The sequence below is a fragment of the Camelus ferus genome, chromosome 1, assembly GCF_009834535.1.
Source record: "Camelus ferus isolate YT-003-E chromosome 1, BCGSAC_Cfer_1.0, whole genome shotgun sequence".
NCBI lineage: Eukaryota > Metazoa > Chordata > Mammalia > Artiodactyla > Camelidae > Camelus > Camelus ferus.
In genome coordinates this window covers 97,317,476-97,340,860 of record NC_045696.1, presented here as the reverse complement: position 1 = coordinate 97,340,860, position 23,385 = coordinate 97,317,476, and the positions used below count along the sequence as shown (strand labels likewise).

Sequence of the window (23,385 nt, the reverse complement as noted above, 5' to 3'; positions counted from 1 at the left end):
TTGCTCATAGTAAGTAGCAAGGTGCACTGGAGAGATTGCTAGGCTGTGGCCACTAGAGGGTCATTTAATCTTCATGGACCTATTTTTTTCTCTTTTGAAAATGAAGAATTAGAATAAAAAGTTCTCAAAATTCCTTTTAACTCTAAAATCTTCTTTCTCATGTTTAAGTACTCTATTTTTTCATGTTTCATCCGTAGCACCAGGTACAATGACTGTATCAAGTAGATATTCAGTAAAAGCCGGTGAAATCAAACTGTTGTTATGCTACCTCAGCATTCTTCAACAAGACAGAACAGGGTACTGGGGCACCAAAACAGGATGTGTCACAAATGGGACACCTAGCAGGGGACGTAGGCTGTTTGATGAGGCAGTCATGAGTTTCATCTGAAGGGAGCACGTTCAGACTAATAGCTGAAATAGTGAGGGTGTCCAACGGTTGGACTGATCACAGGTCACTGTCTGGAAACTTGTTTATAGGAAAGAAGACTCTGGTGTATGGTTGTATATCCACTGGGGCTCAGTAGTTTGGCTCCAGTTCTTTGATCCAAGATGGCGGGGATTGGATAACAAAACAGACAACAGGCAAGACCTCATGTCAACAGAGGAATTGGGAAATTAGAGATTATTGCTGTAAAGTTTGGGCGGGGACACCTGGTTTAAAATTACCCTCGGACCTCATGCAAAGGAAAATAAGACACTGTTTCCTAGGTTGCTTAGGACTCTGCTTCACTGAGCAGTTCTTGGCTACAGAGCACGTGGAATATACTGTATTGTGGGGTGGACATGGAGGTAGTGTGGGAAGATACTAAAGCTATTTAAATATCTCCTCCTTCAAATACAAATTGATCTGGTGTTAGGACAGGACAGGGATGAGTCTGCAGCCTAAGCTGTAGGAGCCTGGACAGAGGAAACAGAGATAAAGATGGAGGACTGATGTTCTGTTGCAGTTCTCCACCATATATCATTGCTGTCACCACCTCCACCGTTAGCAATTTAGTTAAGAAAAAAGCAGTATCTTGAATGTAAAATTGAGCTTTTGATTTAAGATACTTAAAACCTGTCAATTGTAGAGCCTTTAAAAATCTTCACAATATATCTTGACAGTAAACTAAAATGGTCTGAGATAGCAGACTGACTAAACTGTATAGATGGATGGATGGATGGATAGATAGATAGATAGATAGATAGATAGATAGATAGATAGATAGATAGATAGATAGATAGATAGATAGATAGAGTGACCGATCAATCATTTAGTCTGGCTTCTAAACCCTCACAATGTTACTTTATAGCTGGTTGGTGGGAGTGCGGTAGGGAGGTTGCAGAGGATCAGCACCTCCTGGAAAGGCTTATCTATTTAAAAGTGGCACCACGTGTTAACTATATCTCAGCCCTAGCCCTGAGGCAGTTTCAGAGGGTTTGTGCCAAGAACAGGGACATTATGTACAGAGCTGGTCTTAGGCTGGAAGAAATGGTAGCAAATAGAACATCCCAGACAGCTTTTCTCTCTTTTACTCTGATGATGTATCAGTCACTTCAGTATTTTATGTAAAGTTACAAAAATGCATATAAATCTTTGTCATCTTCTATTCTGCTAGAAAGTGAAGTAAAAAACTGCTTTTTAGCAATCTTAGTAGTTTTTGGAAAATATGTAAATTATTGAGGGAAATTCCTGGTGTTATCTTTTTTGTTTTTATTTTTGTTGAAGATTGATAGAGCTCTTTGGATGTGAATAGGATTATTTATAGCATAAAGACTTAAAAATCACTTTGGAATAGAAGTAATTGGCTTTCATGTTACTTTTTAAAGTACCCTGATATCCTAAGCATATCCTAACATAGGGGAAGGAGTCAGCCTGTTTTTATTTCCTTGTATATTGAGAATTTTTGTTTTGTATCTAACCCTTCTGTTGTGAATACCTGGAGTTGCTATCTGAAAAATCACCCAGTAGTAGGCAACAAAGTAGTGTTGCTGGCACCATACCAGTCGAGTAACACAGAGTACAATGGAGAAATCAGTCATCTTTCTGAACAGACTCCCTAGACGGAGGATATTTTCTATTGCAGGATTTTGCTGCCTTGTAAAATTTGCTCATGTAACACAAATAGTGTGCTTATTCTGATCAGTTTCACTTCATCAGTCCCTGTCTATTTTTATAATAGTAGTATCACAGTAACTAATAACATGGTAAATAACAAAGAAGAGTAAGGCATGTGGTATTCTCTACCCTCCCACACAACATAAAGATTTTGTTTTGTTTTTTTATTTCAGTCAAGCAATGTAAAAAGTTGAGAATAGAGAAGAAGCTACAACTCTGGTGCATTGCTTTGCCAGTTTTCCATTACATATCTCACAAATGAATGTGGAGTGCAGGGCTGTATATGTTGTACTTGGTACAAGTTTATGTAAAGCATAAAGGGAGTAGGGACTATATTTTTGTCAATAGTGGCTCCAGAGTTTTTTCATACAAGGAACTGATGAATAGTAATTTGGTTGGGGTGGAGGTTCTTGTTGACATACCACCCAAGATACTGCCATTTTTTAGAAATGTATTTATTTGGGGGGGAGGTAATTAGGTTATTTATTTATTTTTTTAAAAGGAGGCACTGGGATTGAATCCAGGACCTTGTGCACGCTAAGCACGCGCTCTACCACTGAGCTATACCCTCCCCCCAGTAATGCCATTTTTAAATGTTGATTTTGTATGCAAAATATGCTAACTTTTGCCTAGGTTACTGAATTCAGTAAATGCATGTTTCTAGGATGGACACGGTAATGTGGTAAGTATTAATTGGCTGATTTCCTCTACTCAGTCTAAAAGCTTCCTTTTAATTATATAGGCAAGTTATTTTGGCAAATATGTAAAATGGACTTAAAGATGAAAAAAGCATCCCTTAAGTTATTGGAAATCATATGTTATAAAATGAGATGTGTCTGATGGATTGAATTGTAGTGTCTAAATGCCTTTTAAAAACATTTTCTTTGTTCTTAATTAACACCATAATTTGGCAACTATTAATATTTCCCAATTACTAAATTTTGTTTTCTTCCAGGGGCCACATCATCTTAGTTCCAGAATTTAGTCTTCCTCTGGAGTACTACCTAATCCCCTTCCTTATCATAGTGGGCATCTGTCTCATCTTGATAGTCATTTTTATGGTAGGTAAATTAATTTTAAATACTTTTTAAAAAATAGTATGAATGGCTCTAAAACACGTTGTATTGAATGGGGGGGAGGGTATAGCTCAAGTGATAGAGTGCATGCTTAGCATGCATGAGGTTCTGGATTCAATCCCCAGTACCTCCTCTAAAACAAACAAACAAATAAACAAAAAAACCTAAAAAAAAATAGTATGAATGGCTCTAAAAGACATTGTATTGAGTGAAAGAAACCATACATCAAAGAGTACATATTGTATGAGTCCATTTATATGGCTGGTTCTGGAAAAGGCAAAGATAATCTGGGTAGGAAAAAAGTCAGAACAGTGATTGCTTCTAGGGGGCTAGGGAGGAGTGAATGATTCACTCAGAAGGGTATGAGGGAATTTCCTGGGGAGGGAGAGTCATGTTCTATATCTTGAGAGAGCTCTGGGCTGCAATGTCTGAATCACCAAATTGCATACTTAAATTTTGTGCATTTCATTGGAAGTAAAGTTAACCCAAAAAGGAAAAAAAAAAGAACTATAAAAAGTATTAAACTCTAAGTAATGAGTTTATATGCTGATGTATTTGGGGGGAAATATACTGATATTTGCAACTTACTTTGAAATGCATTGTATAAAATTAAGAGAAAAAAGATATATTGATGGGTAGATAGCAGGATGGATAAATATGTGATTAAAAAGTATAGTAAAATGCTGATTGTAGGATCTAGGTAGTGAGTATATGGGTTTTTATTGTAAAATTCTTACAACTTTTCTCTGTGTTTGAAAATTTTTATATTAAAATGTAAATAAGGAATAGTTTGAGGGCTTGAGATTAAGGGAGAGTGACACATTGTTTCTCCAGAACAGTGGTTACCAAGGCATGGTCTCAGGACTCTTAGTGGATCTGCAAGGTCAAAATTATTTTAATACTGATATTAAGATATGATTTGCCTTTGTCACTCTCATTCCCTCAGGGTTTATAGTGGCGAGGCTACGTGGTGTGTGATATCAAAACAAATTGAAGGCAGAAGCAGATATGAGAATCTCTCTGTTTCTGTTAAGATAAATTTTAAAAGAGATTTACAAAGATATAAAACAATTCCACTATTGTCTCTAACTTTTTTATTTTCAAAAAGTATTTATATTAACATCTAATGAGTTTATTATTGTACTGAATTCATAGATTAATTTAAAGATTAAACACTGTCTTTGAAATGTTCAATCTTCCTATGATGCTGTGCTATTTCTTTTAATTTATTTAGGCCTTTCGTATCCATCAGCTTAATAATCTTTTTTTCTGTAAACATTTTGCATCTCTTTTGTTAGACTTTTTTGGAATTGCATTTTCTAATTGGTTATTATTAAGGTATAAAAACATTATTGATTTTTTAAAATAAACTTTTAATTTTGGAATAATGTTAAGATTTACAGAAAAGTTGCAAAGAAAAGAGTTCCTGTACATTCCTCATTTAGTTTCCCCTATTGTTAACATTTTACTTTACCATGGTACACTTGTCAAAACTGAGAAATGGACATTGGTACATTACTGTTAGTAACTCTAGATTTTGTATAGATTTTACCAGTTTTTCCTTTAATGTTTCCTTTCTGTCCCAAGAAGACCCAGCCCAGGTTACCACACTGTTTTTAATTGTCATGTATTCCCAGTCTCCTCTGATCTATGACAGTTTCTTAGTCTCTCCCCGTTTTTCATGACCTTGGCAGTCTTGAGGATCCTGGCGAGGTATCCCATAGAATGTCCCTTAATCTGACACTTTTCTTACAGTTAGACTGGGTTATAGGATTTTAAAAAGAGTATTACTGAAGTGAAGTGCCCTTCTCATCATATCCTGTCAGGGGCTATATGATATCTGCACAATGTCAATGATAATATTAACCTTCATCCCTTGGTTGAGGTAATGATTGCCAGGTTTCTCCACCATGAAGTTAATGTTTTTCTCTTTCTCTTTTCTCTTCTTTCTTTGGAACTGAGGTGTGCCCTAAAGGTGGGGAGGGCCAGGAATTAAGCTCCACTTACTGGAAGGAGGAAGTATCTGTATATATTATTTGGAATTCTTTTGTAAGAAATATTTATTTCTTCTTGGCATTTATTTATTTATTTATTCAATCATTTATTTATATTGGTTTGTACTCTGTATATTTATTTTATACTTTGGGTAATAATCCAGTACTACGCTATATATTTTTGTTGTTTAAATTGTTCGAGCTTTGGCTTTGGGAGCTCTGTTAGCCTGGGTCTTGCATCCCTTCAATTCGACCCATCCTTTTGTTTTGTAAGTACTTCTTCAGTGTTTGGTACCATAAGAAGCTCCAGGCTCATCTTTTGTTTTTCTTGCCTCAGCCCTAGAATAAGATATTTCTCAAAGGAGCCCTGGTTTTTTTAAATTGCAGAGTAGTATTTAGTAACCAACATTTGGATACTGGACATTATTGATTTTTGTATATTAATCTTGTCTCTGCAAACTTGCTGAATTCTCCTATTCTAGTTATTTGAATTTGTTGATTCTCTTGGGTTTTCAGTGTAGAAGCAAAGAAGTATACAAGGGTAGAACAACAAACCTTGGCAAGCCAAAAGTAAATTACCCTTAAATTAATAAAGATTATTGACTAAAAACTTAAAGTGAACATCATTAAATGGTGAATTATTAGAAACCTTCCCTTGAAGGTCAGGAACAAAAAAGAGAATGCCTGTTTAAAATTGTGCTATATTTTCTGGTAAAACAAGAAAAAAAAGTGTAAGGATTAGAAAAAAAGGAAACAAATTTTTATTTGCTTTTTTCTTTTTAAATAATGAATGGTGCTGAATTATATATATGTTTTTCTATCTGTTGTAATAATCATTACTTTTTCTCCTACTCTGTTCTTATGTTGGATTAATTTGTTTTGTAAATTAAAAAAATCTTTGTATTTTTGGTATAAAATTTATTTGATTATGATGTATAAATTATGTCTTTGCATGATGGGTTATTAAGATTTCTAATATGGGTCAGCCAGTTTTACACTTGGACAAAGGTGCAAAAATCCTAAATAAAATATTAGCAATCTGAATGTCCAGGTAAGGGGAAATTTTAGTTTTATGGAGCTAGAATAATTTTGACATCAAGTCAGTCTTCTTGAGCACTGTTGGTAGGGATGTTAAGTGAAGCAGCCAGTATAGAAAACAGTATAGCAGTTCTTCAAAAAAAAAAAAAAAAGACATTAATTTACCATATGATCAGGCAATAGCACTTCTGGGTATACCCAAAAGAATTGAAAGCAGAGAGTAGGCAGGTATTTGTACACTTACGTTCATAACAGCATTATTTGCAGTAGTCAAAGGTGGAAGCAACTCAGTTGTCCGTTGATGGATGAATAGATAAACAAAATGTGATATATATATGCAATGGAATATTATGTAGCCTTAAAAAGAAAGAAAATTCTGGCACATGCTACAACATGGATGAACTTTGAAGACATTGTGCTAAGGGTAATTGGTCAGTCACCAAAGGCCAAATACTGTATGATTCTATTTATATGTGGTACATAGAGTAGTCAGATTCAGAGACAGAAAGTAGAATAGTGGTTGCTAGGGGCTGTAGGGAGGGGAGGTTGCAGGATTACTGTTTAATGGGTACAGAGTTTCAGTTCTGGGAGATGAAAAGAATTTGGTGGATGGATGTTGGTGATGGTAGCACAACAGTGTGAATGTACTTGATGCCACAGAACTGTGTATTTAAAAAGTGGTTAAGATAGAAAATTTTGTTACGTGTATTTTACCATAGTTTAAATAATTAGACAAGATAAAACTAGCCCCATAAAATTAAAGCTTTCTCTTATTTTCTGTTTTCTAAAAGAGTTTTTTAAAAATAAAATCAAAATTATCCTTTACTTGAATTTTTGGTGAAGGTTGTCTATAAAATCAGCTGGGTCTGCTGACCTTTTTCATAATTGCTTGGACATATTTTGTCTACTTCTTCGAACTGAATTATATTTCTAGGAAATTGTCTGTTTTGTCTGTTTTCAAGTATTGTTGTATAAAGTGACTTATGATATTTACATACTCATATAACAATTTAAAGAGACTTTCATTCCACATATGTGGAATGAGTTCTGTTTATTCATATCCATCTGTGCCTTGCACAGTGTTGTCAGAAGTTTGTCTTGAAAGAAGTGGACTTTGAGATTTTCTTTTTTTTCTTTCATTCAACAAATACTTATTCTGCACCCGTGATAAACCTAGGCATTGCTCTAGGGTCTGAAGTTTCCTCTGAGGAAAATAGGTAAAAATTCCTGATATCAAGCAGCTTAAATTCCCATGGGACTTATATTCTAACGTCTTTACTTTTTTAATCTGTCTCATGAATTTTTTCTCTTAGCATTATTTTCTTTCTTCTATTTTGTTTGGATACGTTGCTTTTCTTTTTCTAGCTTGATCAGCTGAATACTTACTCTTTTTTTTTTCTTTCTAGTTTATGCCTTTGGGTTATAAATTTCTCTTTCACAGTCGCTTTAGTTGTATATAATTCATTACTTTTGATAAGGAATATTTTTATTTTTATTTGGTTTAAATAAAAAAAAATTTTTTTTCACTGTTATATAGGACATTTCTTTACCACTCTTGACGTTTCCATCCATGTGAACGGGGAAGTCAATTACTAATACTCCTTTGCCCTTCCCTGCGCTTTTACTCATTTGGTCTTGGAGGCAATGAAGTATCTTACCTGTGCGGTACATTTGGGAAGAATAAATTAGGGCATGTTTGGCTTAGCTTTACCTTTCTCTTGGGACCAGCCTGTCTTCATCTCCTCCAGGACTGGTTCTGCTGTGAAGGGAAGGCCTGCTCCATTCTGGAGTTGTCTTTGTCTGTACGTGGGTGGGTGAGGCAATCTAATTCTGTGGTTTAGGAAAAGATTCTCTTTCTCCACTGAGTTAGGTACTCCACCTGCCTCCATCTGCCATTTGTGATCTTATTTCTCAAGTTATTTAGAATCCTGGTGGCAAAGAGGCATGGTGATTGTGGTTAAATTTTGAAAACATTCCCCATGTGTGTGAAAAGAATTGTGGAATGCAGAGGTTTATATATATGTCCATTAGTTTGAGCTTGTGTATTTGTTTTGTCCAATTTTTTTTAAAGGCAGCTTTATTGAGGTATAATTCACATAATGCAAAACTGACCCATTTAAATTATATAACTTAGTGGTTTTTAGTATATTCACAGAAATGTGCAATCATTGCAATTGTCTATAGTTTTTTGTTCTCTTCTGTTTTCTAAATCAGTGCTAGGCAGCAGAATGATATTTCTTGTAATTTAAAATTTTCTGGTAGCCAAATTTGAAAAGGTAAAAAGAAACAGGTGAAATTAACTTAAAGACTATATTTATTTAACCTAATAATCTAAAATGTATTTCAACATTCAGTTAATATAAATATAAAATATGTTTTCCATTCTTTTTGTACTAAATCGTTGCAATCTAGTGTGTACTTTATACTTTTACAGCAAATCTCAATTGAGACTAGCCACATTTCAAGTGCACATATATGTATAGTGACTACCGTATTGGGTATCATAGGTCTGTAGTCTTTACATTTTTTTTTATTGAATTATAGTTAGTTTACAGTGTTGTGTACAGCACAATTTTTCAGTCATACATGAATATACATATATTCATTTTCATATTCTTTTTCACCGTGAGCTACAACAAGATATTGAATATGTTTCCCTGTGCTATACAGTATAAACTTCTTTATCTATTTTATATATACCTGTCAGTATCTGCAGATCTTGAACTCCCAGTTTATCCCGTCCCATGTCCCTCCCCCATGGCAACCACAAGTTTGTATTCTATGTCTGTGAGTCTGTTTCTGTTTTATATATAAGTTCATTTGTCTTTTTTTTTAAATTCCACATATGACTGATAACATATGGTATTTTTCTTTCTCTTTCTGGCTTACTTCAGTTAGAATGACATTCTTCAGGAACATCCATGTTGCTGCAAATGGCATTATGTTGTCATTTTATGGCTGAATAGTATTCCATTATATAAATATACCACAACTTCTTTATCCAGTCATCTGTCAGTGCACATTTAGGTATTTCCATGTCTTGGCTATTGTAAATAATGCTGCTATGAACATTGGGGTGCAGGTGTCTTTTTGAATTAGTGTTCCTTCTGGCTATATGCCCAGGAGTGGGATGGCTGGATCATATGATAAATCTGTTTTTAGTCTTTTGAGGAATCTCCATACTGTTTTCCACAATGGCTTCACCAAACTGCATTCCTATCAACAGTGTAGGGGGTTTCCCTTTTCTCCACACCCTCTCCAGCATTTATCATTTGTGGACTTTAGAATGATGGCCATTATGACTGGTGTGAGGTGATACCTCATTGTAGTTTTGATTTGCATTTCTATGATAGTGATATTGAGCAATTTTTCATATGCCTATTGGTCATTCATATGTCTTCATTGGATAATTGCTTGTTTAGGTCTTCTGCCCATTTTTGGATTGGGTTGTTTGTTTTTTTCTTATTAAGTCATATGAGCTGTTTATATATACTTTTTTTTTTGGTCTGCCTGAGCTAGAAATTACTGAGCTTGTGATCTTGTGTATTTCTCACATAATTTTGTCATTTTCTGGGTGAAGTGTCCTTTTTAACATTGTGATAAATATCTCCTAATGATGATTTTTGTCTTATATCCTATTTTACTTGATATATCAGCTTTTGCTTAGTATTGTCATGGTATATCTTTATCCATCCCTGTATTTTTTAACCTTTATTTTTATCTTAATGTGTCATTAAGTTTTAATCTTGTATCTTGTAAATTGCATATGGTTGGAATTTTTTAGTTACCCAACATAATACACTCTGTTAAAAAAAAAAAACTGGTGAATTTAGTCCATTTACATTTTTTGTGATTTGGACTAATTTCTGTTGTTTACTCTTTTTTTTTTTTTTTTAACTATGCAGATTCGGATTACTCAACTTTTTTTCTCTTTCTCTCCACCTCTCTCTCCTACTAGTTTGAAAGCTTACATTGTATTGTTGTTATCCTTAAATTTTTAAAATAAACATTTATTGAAGTATGATTAACATATTAACAAACTGCACATATTTAAATTGTACAATTTAGTTAAGTTTTGACATATATATATACACACACACACACACACACACACACACACACACATACACACATCTTTCAAACCACCACCACAATCAAGATAATGAAATATTGATCAGCTCAAAAAGTTTCCTCATGCTCTATGGTAATCTATCCCTTTCACCCCTTCCAAATTTCTTCTTCATGTACCTCTCCCCCTCCCCAACATCCCTAGGTAACCACAGATCTGCTTTTAGTCATATAGATTAGTTTGCGTTTTCTACAACTTTATATACAGGGAATCATAAACTATGTACTCTTTTGTGTCTGCCTTCTTTCTCTCAGAAGAATTATTTTGAGATTCATATATGTTATTGAGTATGTTGATATTCATTACTTTTTATTGTCAAGTTGTATTCCACTGTATGACTATACCACAGTTTTGTTTATCCATTTACCTTGTTGATGAAATTTGGCTTGTTTCTAGTTTTTGGCTATTACAGATAAAGCTGACATAGACTTTTTGTGTATAAGCTGTTATATAGACTTACGCTTTCATTTCTATTGAGTAAATATAAGTAGGAGTGGTATGATTAGGTCATTTGGTTTATATGTATTTGAATTTATAAGAAACCACCGAACTACTTTTCAAAGTGGTTGTACCATTTTACAGTCCTTTCAGTAGTGTATCAGAGTGCCAGTTCCTCTACTTCCATGCCGACACTCGGTATAGTCAGTCTTTTTCATTTTAATCATTCTAATAGGTATATAATGGTATTTGTGATTTGAATTTTAATTTTCCTCTTGACTATATTAAGCATCTCTTCAACTACTTACTTGCCATCTGCTTATCTTCAGTAGCAAAATGTTTATTCATATATTTTGTCCATTTTTTTTCTGTTAGCTGCTTGTTTTCTTATTAAGTTTTGAATTGTTCATATATTTTGGATAGAAATCCCTTATGAGATATGCAATTTATAAGTATTTTCTCCCAGTCTGTGGCTTGTCTTTCATCTTTTAACAGTGTCTTTTGAGGACAGAAGTCCTTAACAATGATGGAGTCAAATTTGTCAAAATTTTCTTTTATGGTGTTGCTTTTAGTATTTGGTTCTGGCCCCATGGACTTCATTTTTATTTTTGCGAGCATAGTAATTAGTAGTTCAAAATATTTTGTCTATTTTATCTGGTGTTTCTGAATATTTATAGTACAGCTGTGCTGTATTAGTTCTGCCCATTTTGCTGCTAGAACCACTGCAAGTGCAATGACTAATAGTTGTTTGAAAATTTTATTAGTTTGTAACTTAGAAAAATTCCAACCCTCTCATTCTTGATCCAGTGGTCTTTGTAACCTAAAGCCTACCATTTGTATTTTCACAAACAAACTGTTATATGTTATTTATAATGTTTCTGTCAGAGTAAATTAAAGATAATTTAGGTCAATAAATAAAAATTCTAGGATAATTTATGGGGTAACTAATCACTAATGATAACTTATCATTAACGTTTTAATTAATAATATTGTGATTAGAATTTAAATAAATTGAATTGATTTATAGCAGCTATCTAGAAACTTAAAAGACATTTATTATTTTAATGGCCATTTTCCATTTGCATATTGAATATCTGATTCCCTTTTTTTTTCTCTTTTATATTTAGATCACAAAATTTGTCCAGGATAGACATAGAGCTAGAAGAAACAGACTTCGTAAAGATCAACTTAAGAAACTCCCTGTCCATAAATTCAAGAAAGGTAAGTGAATATTTTTATTTGCTAAGTAACCACCCTTAGTTTATTGAAAAATACATGGTGATCATATTCTAATGCTACCTTCTAAGTCCTTACCATACTACTTGTTCCTAACACTCAGTTAATAGTGAATGAATGAATGTGGGAGATGGTCTTTTCCTTTGGTATACCTTGGTGGAGGCAAGAAGAGGGTACTTGGTCTTCAAAGATTGAAAAATCATTGTGAAACTGACCAAAATGTGTTTTATTATCACTACATGCCGGAAGTTGTAAACATCAGTGGATAAAAGACTTCTCTGCACCAGGGTGGTCTGTCTGCTCCCACTGAGCTTCCTTCCACTCTCTCTCCCACCATACGCCACTGTATTAACATTGCATTAACTAAACACATTGTTTATAGTGTTGTGTTAACTGAACACTATAGGTAGCTATTATGTGTCAGTATATTTTAGGTGAATCATCTCATTTAACTTTCATATTTTTATGAAATGGGTACTACAATGGGTATTTTATAGGTGAAGAAATAGAGGGTCAGGTCAAAAAGGCAAAATATTTAACGTCACACTGCCAGTACTGACAGAGCTGGAGAGGGGCATGGGTCTAAAATTCTAGCAAATGTGGTTTCCCCTACCTATGCTTTAGTGAGCATTTAGTGCAGGTGCATGCTTGTTAAATCTTTTGGGCCAGTTCCCAGCCTTTTCGATTTCTTATACCAGTAAAAATGTTCTGTTTTTTTTAATTGAAGTATAGTTAATTTACAGTGAGTGTTTCTGCTATACAGCAAAGTGATTCAGTTATACATATACATATATTACTTTTCATATTCTTTTCCATTATAGTTTATTACAGGATGTTTACTATAGTTCCCTGTGCGATACAGTAGGACTTTGTTGTTTATTTATTTTATGTATAGTTTTTATCTGGTAATCCCAAACTCCTAATTTATCCCTCCCCTGACCTGTTTCCCTTTGGTAATCATGAGTTTGTTTTCTGTGTCTGTAAGTATAGCATTAAAACTTAATTCAATCAAATATACTTCAATTAAAAAAAACTTAGTTCTGCAAAATTTTTATTTTTCCAAGTAACAAACTGTTTAAAAAAACCTACCATTTATAATAACCATTATTTTATGAAAAATGTAAAATTTAACAACAAAAAATAGGTTAACTCACATGTTAAAAGAAATAAATAGTGACATAAAAATGCAGTGCACTGTCATCATGCAGTGTGGATTAAGTAAAAGTTATTTATAGACCAATTTGAGGACTGGCTTTAGGAATCACTTTTTTAAACTCCATTTTGTGTGTTTGTTTTTGTGTTTCCTAAAACCAGGAAAAAATGTTAAAAAAAAAAAAAGTAATGTTGATATTGTGCTGGGCTAAAAGGGGCATGCATAGTTTGCTTTTGTTCTGAGTAAGATGAGTAGCCATTGTAGGATTTTGAGCAGAGAAAAGATCAGATCTAAATGAAAAGTTAGGCTACTGCAGTAACCCAAGTGAGAGATGAATGTGGCTTGGACTAGAGTGGTAGCAGTAGAGGAGGTAAAGAAATCTTAAATTCTAGATATATTTGCAAGATGGAATGTACTGGATTTACTGATGGACTAGATGTGGGGAGAGGAAACAAGGATGACTCCAGATTTTTTTGTTTCAGCAACTGGCAGGATAGCATTGCCTTAAATGGAAATAAGGATGTTTAATAAATGGTGGAGCAGGTTTTAGGAGAAAATTTGGGAAATCAGTTTTGGATATGCTGAATTTCAGATGTCTGCTAGACATTTAAATGAGTCTGGAGTTCAAGAGAGGGGTCTGCACTGGGAGCATAAGTATAAAGATGTATTTAAATCACGAGACTGGATTAGATTACCAAGAGAATGAGTATAAATGGATGGAAGAATACCAAAGACATGGGGACATACCAGCGTTAAGGAAGAAGAGGAATCAGCAGTGGAAACTGAGAAGGAGTGACCAGTTATATAGGGGAAAATCAGAAGAGAGTAGTTTACAGAAAACAAGTGATGCAAATCTCTAAGGAGCAAGGAGGGCTCACCTGTGTCAAACGCTCCTGAGAGCTATGTAAGATGACAATTGACTATTAGAGGTTATTGACTGTCTTAATGAGCAGTTTCAACAAAATGGTCAAGCCAAAAACCCAATTGCGGTGGGCTTGAGAATGGAAGGAGAGGGATAGCAACTTAAGACAACTTTTCCAAGAACTCTAACTGCAAAGGGGAGCAAAGAAATGGTGCAGTAGCTGGTAGGGGAAGTTTGGCTAAGAAATAACAGCCTATTTGCTGAAGGAAATTGGTGATGTAGGTGATAGGTGGGAGAATTGCTGTAATAATATTTTTGAGAAGGCAAGAAGGCATGGGATCTGGTGTACAAATAGGTGGGTTGGCCTTAGATGGTAGCATGGAGCGCTGAGCTAAGGGAAGATAGAATCTGTGGGTGCAAAATCCTGGTAGTGGTTATGGTGGTGAGCCTGTAGAAGTGTTCTTTACTTCATTTTCTCAGTGAAGTAGGAAACACCATCATCTACTGAAAGTTGAGGATAAGAGAGGAGATGCTCTAGTTTTAAAAACAGAAAGTTATAAAATATTATTCTAAGAGAGCAGATGGGCAAATGGACTAGGGAAATATAATATGATTTCCTGGGGGCCTGAACCCTTTCAGGTTCAAAGTTATGAACCAACAGCACAACTGTGTGTTTTTCTCTAGCCATGTTTATCTGTTTGGAGTGGTGTTTATCTTTACCATTTAAGACATAGAACATCACTAGCATTGCAGAAACTACTGTGTCCCCTTCTAGTTTGTAATCCTTTCCTCCCCACTGGAAGTAATCACTGTGCTGGTTTATGATAATCATTTCATTGCCTTTCTTTTAAGTTTTATCACTTATGTATACATTCCAAAACTATATGATTTAATTTTTCCCATTTTTTAAGGTGTATTTTTTGGTCTTACCCTTTTTATTAACATTTTTTGGTGAAATTAGCCTTTATTGCATGTATATGTAGTTCATTCACTTCCGTTCCATTTTATAAATATTTATCCATTTTACTATTGATAGAAATTTGAGTTTTTGTTTTATTTTTTTATTTTTTTACTGAAGTATAATTGATGTATAGTGTTTTGTTTTCCCAGTTTAGGGCCATTACAGACTATGCTTTTAGGAACATTCTTGTACGTATATCTGATGTATATGAACATGAATTTCTTTAGAGTATTCTTCTCTAGAAGTAGGTTATTGGTGGCTCGTAGGATATACCTACCTTCAGTTTTATTGGACAATGCCAAGTCTTTTTCAAAGTGATGATAGTACCGGTTTATATGCCCATCAACAGTGTATAGGAGTTCCTGTTGTCCCACATATGAACCAATATTTTGTACTGATTGACTTTTAATTTAGCCAATCCAATGGGTTTATAAAGATAACTCGCAGTGGTTTTAATTTATGTTTCCCTCCGTGTCAGTGAGGTTAAGTGCCTGTTTATAGATTTATTTACTAGTTAGATTTTCTCTTCGATGAAGCACTTTTCATGTCATTTTCCTGTTGGGTTGTCCTCCCCACTTTTCACATGTAAGAGAAATTCTTTGTATGTTCTTGCAACCTTGTCCTGGAGTTGTGGTGTGTGTTGAATCAGTTCTTCACTGATTTTGTGTGTCTTAACTGTATTCTAGTTTATGACTTATTTTTTCATATGACTAAAGTTCTTTTATGATAGTGTTTTTAAACATGTGTATGGCATGTTTTAAAACAACTTCTTCCATACTCTAAGATCTAAGATACTGTGTTATCTTCTGAAAGCTTTATAGTTTTGCCTTTCATATTTGTGTGTTTAGTCTACTTAAACTGATCCTGTAAAGTAGGGGGCCCAGTATAAGTTGTTGCCAATTTGATATTTTATATAAGGATATCCAGTGTCCCAGAGCTAATTATTAAAAATACACTGTTGGCAGTGTCAGTTCACTTCTAACATAACAAAGTGTCCACGTATGTGTGAATTTATTTCTGGACTTCTGTTGGTCTTACTGTTTATCCTTACAGGGATATCATTCTATCTCAGTTACTATCTAGGTTTATGGTAAGTCTTGATATCTGATAGAGTTAGTCCTCCCACCTTGCTCCTCTTCAACAATTTTTAGCTATTCTTGACACTTTGTATTTCCATGTCAATTTAAAATCAACTTGTCAAGGCCACCCTGCCTCCAAACATACACATACAATTATTGTATTTTTTGTAGTAAACTATCCATAACATAAAATGTGCCATTTTAACAATTTTTAAATGAAAAGTTCAGTGACATTTCCTGTATTCACCTTGTTGTGCAGTCATCACCACCATCCATCTCCAGAACTTTTCCACCGTCCCAAACTGAAACTCTGTACCCAATAAACAGTAACTCTCCACTTCCCCCTCCCACCAGCACATGGCACCTACCATTCTGCTTCCTATCTCTATGAATCTGACTACTCTAGTTACCTCGTATAAGTAGAATAATAAGTGACTCGCTTATTTCACTTAGCATAATGTCCTCAAGGTTCATCTGTGTTGTAGGGTCATACATGTTGTAGCATGTGTCAGAATTTATTTCCTTTTTAAGCCTGAATAATATTCATGATATTCTTTGTACATACCACGTACTGTTTATCCATTCATGTTTCAATGGATACCTGGGTGCTGTTGTGAATAATGCTGCTATAAACATGGAGTTACAAATACCTGAGTCTCTGCTTTCAGTTCTTTTGGGTATATATCCAAAAGTGGGATTAGTGGATTAAATGGTAATTCTCTGTTTAATTTTTTGAGGAATGCCATACCATTTTCCACAGTGGCTGCATCATTTTATATTCCCACCAGCAGTGCACAAGTTTCCAGTTTTTCTACATCCTTGCCAACACTTGTCGTTTTCTGCCTTTGGTATATCCCTAATGGATGTGACATGGTATCTCGTTAATGTGGTTTTGATTTGCATTTCCAGATTAGTGATGTTGAGCATGTTTTCATGTGCCTGTTGGCCATCTGTCTGTCTTTGGAGAAATGTCTACTCAAGTCCTTGGCCTTGTTGTATTTGTCTTTAACCTTTCAGGATGTAATTTCAAACTTAGAAAACTTTGCTTCAAAGTTTAAAAACTTCTGTTCTGAGAAAGACTGTCAAGACGGCAAAAAAAAAATTCTTGCATAAATTGTCCCAAAACACCCTTTACTCAGATTCACCTGTTACTTACTGTATTAGTTTCCACAGGGCTGCCATAGCAAAAGTACCTCAAACGAGATGGCTTAAAACAATTGGAATTTATTTTCTCACAGTTCTAGGAGCTGGAATTCCAAAATCAGGGTGTTGGGAAGGTTGTTTCCTTTCTAATCTAGGGAAGGATTCTTCCTTGCCTCTTCCTTGTTTCTGGTGGTTTCTGGCAATCCTTGGCTTTCCTTGACTTGTGGCAGCATAACTCCAATCTCTGCCTCCATCTTCATATGGCTTTCTCCCATGTGCGTGTGTGTGCGCGCATGTGTCCAGATTTCCATCTCTTTTATTTTTTTTTCATTTCTCAGTGTTATTAGGTAGAATTGTTACAATTTGACTGCACATATACAATATATTACATGTAAATACATATACACAATATACTGCACATATTTTTAAAAATTTACATATATGCACTGTTCATTGTTTCTAAGGCAAATCATGTCTTCTTAATCTCCTTTAATCTGGCACAGCCCCTTCTCCATTTGTCTGTCATTGTATTGACTTCTTTAAAGAAAACTCCAGGTCTGTGTTTATAGAATGCCCCACAATTTGGATTTGTCTGATTGTTTTCTCATGATTAGATTCAGGTTAAACATTTTTGGTGGGATTGCCATGTATGTTGCAGGTCGACAAACCACGACCTGTGGGTGTCCAACCTGCCACCTGCTTTTATAAACAAGGTTCACTGAAACACGGCCACACCCGTTTGTTTTCATAGATAGGCACTGCTTTTGTGTTTCGGTGGCAGTCACATGGCTGTGGCAGAGAGACTGTATGGCTCACAAAAAACTAAAATATTTATTACTGGCCTTCACAGAAATAGTTTGCTGTTCCCTGAGGTTGGTGATCCCTTCGTGTTGCATCACAGCAGGAAGCACTTGGTGTCACATTGTCCCATTATTCAAATTTCCATTTCTTATAATGACACCCAAATCCATTATAACCTCATCTTAACTTGGTCACATCTGGAAGGAACCTATATCCAAACACATTAACATTCACAGGTTCCGAGTGGACATGAATTTTTGGAGGCAACCTATTGCTTTATCATTTTTGCTTTCCCTCTTTATGTATCTATATAAAATTTTTCACCTGAATAATTTAAGACTAAGTTATGTACATCACGATTCTTTATGTCTAAATATTTTCATGTTTATTTCTTAAGAATAAGGAGATTCTTTTGTGGTACTTCATTAAATCGTCAACTTCCAGAAATTTGTTGATAGACTATTTTAATCTAATTAATTGGCCTTTTTCTAGTTTTGCCATTTATTCCAATAGGTTTCTTTATATTATTTTTTCTTCCAGTATAGTATCCAGTCTAGAATCACCTCTTGCATGTAGTTAAGATACTTCTTTAGGTTTTTTTAATCTGGATTTGTTCTTCAGCCTTTATCTTTTATGACACTGACATTTAGAATAACACAGTGCCCCCTGTCCTTTGTTAAAAACATTTTTGTTTTTAATTAATAGATTTTTATTTTTAGAGCAATTTTAGATTTACAGAAAAATTGAGTACAAAGTACAGAGAGTGCTCATATGCCCCTCCCCTCTTAAATTACCCCTAATATTATCATCTTTCATTAGTGTGGTACATTTGTTACAAATGATGAATGAATACTGATATATTATTAACCTAAGTACATAGTTTGCATTAGAGTCTACTCTTTGCATGGTACGATTGTATGTATTTTGACAAATGTGTAATGTCATGTGTCCACCATTATATCATACAGAATAGTTTCACTGCTCTAAAAATCCCCTGTGCCCCATCTATTCATCCCTTTCTCCTTCCCTCTCACAAACTACTGATCTTTTACTCTCTCTGTAGTATTACCAGTTGCAGACTGTCATACAGTTGGAATAGTAAATATGCACTTAAGTTTCTTCCATGACTTTTTGTGGCTTGATCCTTTTATTTCCTTTTCTTGTGCTAGTTGCTCTGGGTAGAGGCTCCAGTACAGTGTTGAATAGCAGTAGTGAAAGTATGCACGCTTATCTCGTTCCTGATCTTGGGAGGAAAGCTTTTAGTCTTTTACCATTGAGTATTATGTTAGTTGTGTGATTTTTTTTTTAATGCCATGTATCCAATGAAAAATGGGCAGAAGACCTAATAGACAATTCTCCAAAAGAAGACATACAGATGACCAATGGGCACATGGAAAAATGCTCATCATCACTAATTATTAGAGGAATGCAAATCAAAACTACAATGAGATACCACCTCACACCAGTCAGAATGGCTTTCATCAAAAAGTCTACAAACAATAAATTCTGGAAAGGGTGTGGAGAATAAGGAACCCTCCTACACCATTGGTAGTAATGTAAATTGGTGCAACCACTACAGAAAACAGTATGGAGATTCCTTAAAACACTAAAAATAGAGCTACCATATGATGTAGCAACCCTACTCTGGCATACATCCAGAAAAGACAGAAAATCTAATTTGAAAAGATACATGCACCTCAGTGTTCCTGGCAACACTATTTACAATAGCTAAGACATAGAAGTAACCTAAATGTCCATCAACAGATGAATGGATAAAGAAGATATGATGTATAGGTACAATGGAATATTACCCAGCCATAAAAAAGAACAAAATATTGCCATTTGCAGCAACATGGATGGACCTAGAGATTATCATATTAAGTGAAGTAAGTCAGGCAGAGAAAGACAAATATTATGATATCACTTATATGTGGAATCTAAAAATAATACAAATGAATCTATATACAAAACAGAAATAGACTCACAGACATAGAAACAAACTTATGTTTAAAGGGGAAAGGGAGTGAAGGTAGGGGAAAATAGTACTCACTTCAGCAGCACATATACTATATATAAAATATATAACAAGGATTTGCTGTATAACACAGGGAACAATGTTCAGTATTAAAAAAGAAAAAATGCCATTTATCATGTTGATAAAGGACTCTTATTTAGATTAATTTGGGGGCATGTCTAGTTGTTCTGGTACCATTTTAGAAAGGACTATCCTGTCTGCCTTGCTGTCTTGTCAAAGAGCAGTTGAGTATATTTGTTTGGATCTATTTATGGGCTGTCTGTTCTGCCCCATATACCTATATAACTGCTCTTTCACTAATTCCATACTGTTATGATTGTTGTAGCCTTATAGTAAGTCTTTAAGTGGAGGTAGTGCCTACTCAGGAGCTCCCCAGGTGTCTGCGTACAAGACTGCAGCCTCTCTGGAGCTGCAGTAAATTGTGATACTGGCGCTCTTACTTAGTGTGTGTCTGTGGTAATGCAGACCCTAGTGCATGGTTTATCATCTTTGTTCTTAGAGATCCTCAACCTGGCACTGCGTTCTTGTCAGTACTTGGATTCATCAAGACAGAAACTGTTCCCTTGGGCAGCCCCTCTACAATTCTGCCATTGGATGTACATTCTACACTTTTCCCTTCCCGGGTAGAAAACAGGGGTTGGGGGTTTCCTCCCGGGGAGAGGGGTTCTGGTGCAAGAGAGTTTTCTTATTGGGCTTTGATGCTGTTGGCTTCATCCTTGCCTAGGGTGCAGGAACCTTTTAACTGTTTTTTGGATTTCTCACAGAGGCATTTGATCTGTTTGTTAATGTCAAGTCTCCATTGTGGCAGGCAGATCAAGGGCAGGCTTCTTGTTCTGCCGTCTTGTTGACATCAGTCCTCTCCTTCACTTTTGAAGAATTCTAGGTTGGTGGATTTTTTTCCCCCTCAATGCTTTAAATATTTTACTCCATTCTCTTCTTGCTTGCCTGGTTTCTGAGGAGGGTCAGGTATGATTCTTATCTTTGTTTCTGTATAGGTAAAGGTATTTTTTTCCTCTGGCTTCCTTCAAGATCTTTTTTTTTTTTTAAATCTTTGGTCTTCTAAGTTTGAACATGACATGCTTAGGTTTCATGTTTTTTGGCATTTTCCTGCTTGGTGTTCTCTAATCTTCCTGGATTTGTGGTTTGTTGTCTTTCATTAACATGGGGGAATTCTTAATCATTACTCTTTTCTCTTTTTCTTCTCACTCTTCACATATGCTACACCTTTCTTAGTTGTTCTGCAGTTCTTGGGTATTCTAATTTTTTTTTTTTTGAGTCTTTTGCTTTTCAATTTTGGAGGTTTCTATTGGCATATCCTCAAGCATAGAGATTCTTTCCTCAGCTGTGTCCAGTCTGCTAATGAGCCCATCAAAGGCATCTTTCATTTCTGTTCATATTTTTATCTTTAGCATTTCTTTTTAATTCTTTCTTAGAATTTCCATCTCTCTGCTTATTACATTGTTCTTGCATATTGTCTACTTTATTCATTAGAGCCCTTAGCATATTTATCACAGTTGTTTTAAGTTCATGATCTGGTAATTCCAACATCACTGCCATCTCTGAGTCTGGTTCTGATGTTTGCTCTTTCTTTTCAAACTGTGTTTTTTGCCTTTTAATATCCCTTGTAATTTTTTTGTTGAAAAATCTGGACATAATATTCTAGTGAAAGGAACTCCATTTAATAGGCCTTTAGTCCTGTGGAGGTAAGATTTAGGGGGATAGGAAGCATTCTGTAGCTCTTTGATTATGTCTCGGTCTTTTAGTGAGCCTGTGGCTTTGGGCTGTGAACTTCACAAGCGCCTCTTAGTTTTTTCTCAGCCATTAGTGGAAACTGATGGCTAGAGACATTGGAGTTGGGTATTTTCATTCCTCCATGTCAGTTAGATTCTGATAAAAACCCCAGTAGGTTATAATATGGTTAGATTGTTTATCCTTGAGGGCTTGGGAACAGAATGCTCTGGCATATTTTAAAGTGGCTACTTTTCCCCTCTCCTGCCAGAAGCCCAAGAGGATTTTTCTCCAGTATTCACTGTGAGAACCTGGTAGAGCTTCACAAGATAAAACTCACAATGTTCAGGCTCCTCTGGAGTTTTAAACTCTCAGACTTGTAACACACTGAGCAATTCATCAATTACAGTTGTTCAGTTTTCCTACCCTGGTACTGGTTCCTGTGGAAGTCTTTGCTCAGGGGGTTTCTGCTCTGATAAGCTGTGATTCTCTGTATCTATCTGTCTGAATATCCAATTTTAGGGGCAACAGTTCGCCCTGTGAGTTCATTTCTCTGTTGAAGAAGACTCATTGAATTTTGAGTTTGCTGAGCTTTTAACTTGTTGTTATGACAGAGAGGTGACTTCTAAGCTTCTTATATGCTGGACTAGAAAACCTCCCCTAGAGTTTTTAATTCTCAAACTGATCCACACTGAGCCTCCAGCAATTTATCAGGTACAGTTTATGATTCCCTATCCGGTGCTATTTCCCACAGAGTCTTTTGCTCCTGGGCTTCTGCTCCAGTAAGTTATGATTCTTTCTGTTTTCCAATCTGTCTGTTCAGTTTTGGGGCCAGCAGTTTTCTCTGTGACCTCAGTCCTTCAGTGGATCTAAAAAGAGTTGTTGATTTTCGTTTTGTTTAGTTTTTCCCTTGCTGTGGGCACAGGAGTGACAACTTCCAAGATCCTTGCATGCCAGATTGGAAACTAGAAGTCTATCCCCTGCACTTCAAGTCCTGCTCCTGCTTGGACTTCTGCTTCATGCCACCTTGCTTAGATGTGTTTCTCTAGGTCAATGATTTACCTAGGAGTGAAACTGCTAAGTCATAGAGTATGCATATCATCAAATTTACTGCATGGTGCCAAATTACTCTCCGAAGTGTTTATACCAGTTTACCCTCCTACAAGAGGTATATGAGAATTCCTGTTACTGTACACATTTCCCGGTCAGTCCAGTATTCTTAGAAAGTTTTAGTTCTCATCAAATTCACCTGTCTTAACATGAGGTCTTCATTTAGTATTTTAGTACCAATAAAATTATTTGTTAACATTACTGATTTATACAGACTGCTTTTAAAAATACTGACCTTAAGTAACTTACACATTAACTTAAATGGTAAATTCCAGATTTAAATATCTATTCATGCACTCAATAAATATATACTGGGCACTTGTTGTGTTCTAGACCCACTGTTCTATCTACACACTGGGGATGCTAGCTTGAGCATAAATCAAAACGGAATTGTCATTCCAAAATTTACCAAAAGATTTCATACTGGTTTAACTATTGAATTAATAGTTCAGAAAACATTTTGACTTAATGCATCTTTTTGTGAATTCCTAATATATAATTGAG

At 35.1% G+C, this 23,385-nt stretch overlaps 1 protein-coding gene across 2 annotated transcripts in view; it reads left to right on the top strand.

Moving 5' to 3' along the window:
• Nucleotides 1-23,385, top strand: part of RNF13 (ring finger protein 13) — a 115,377-nt gene that overhangs the window by 79,849 nt on the left and 12,143 nt on the right. For both annotated transcript variants that reach the window (XM_032486491.1, XM_006187246.3), the window contains exons 7-8: nt 3,054-3,159; nt 11,901-11,994. In XM_032486491.1, the coding sequence (XP_032342382.1) occupies nt 3,054-3,159; nt 11,901-11,994 (200 nt within the window). The remainder of the gene's footprint in view (nt 1-3,053; nt 3,160-11,900; nt 11,995-23,385) is intronic.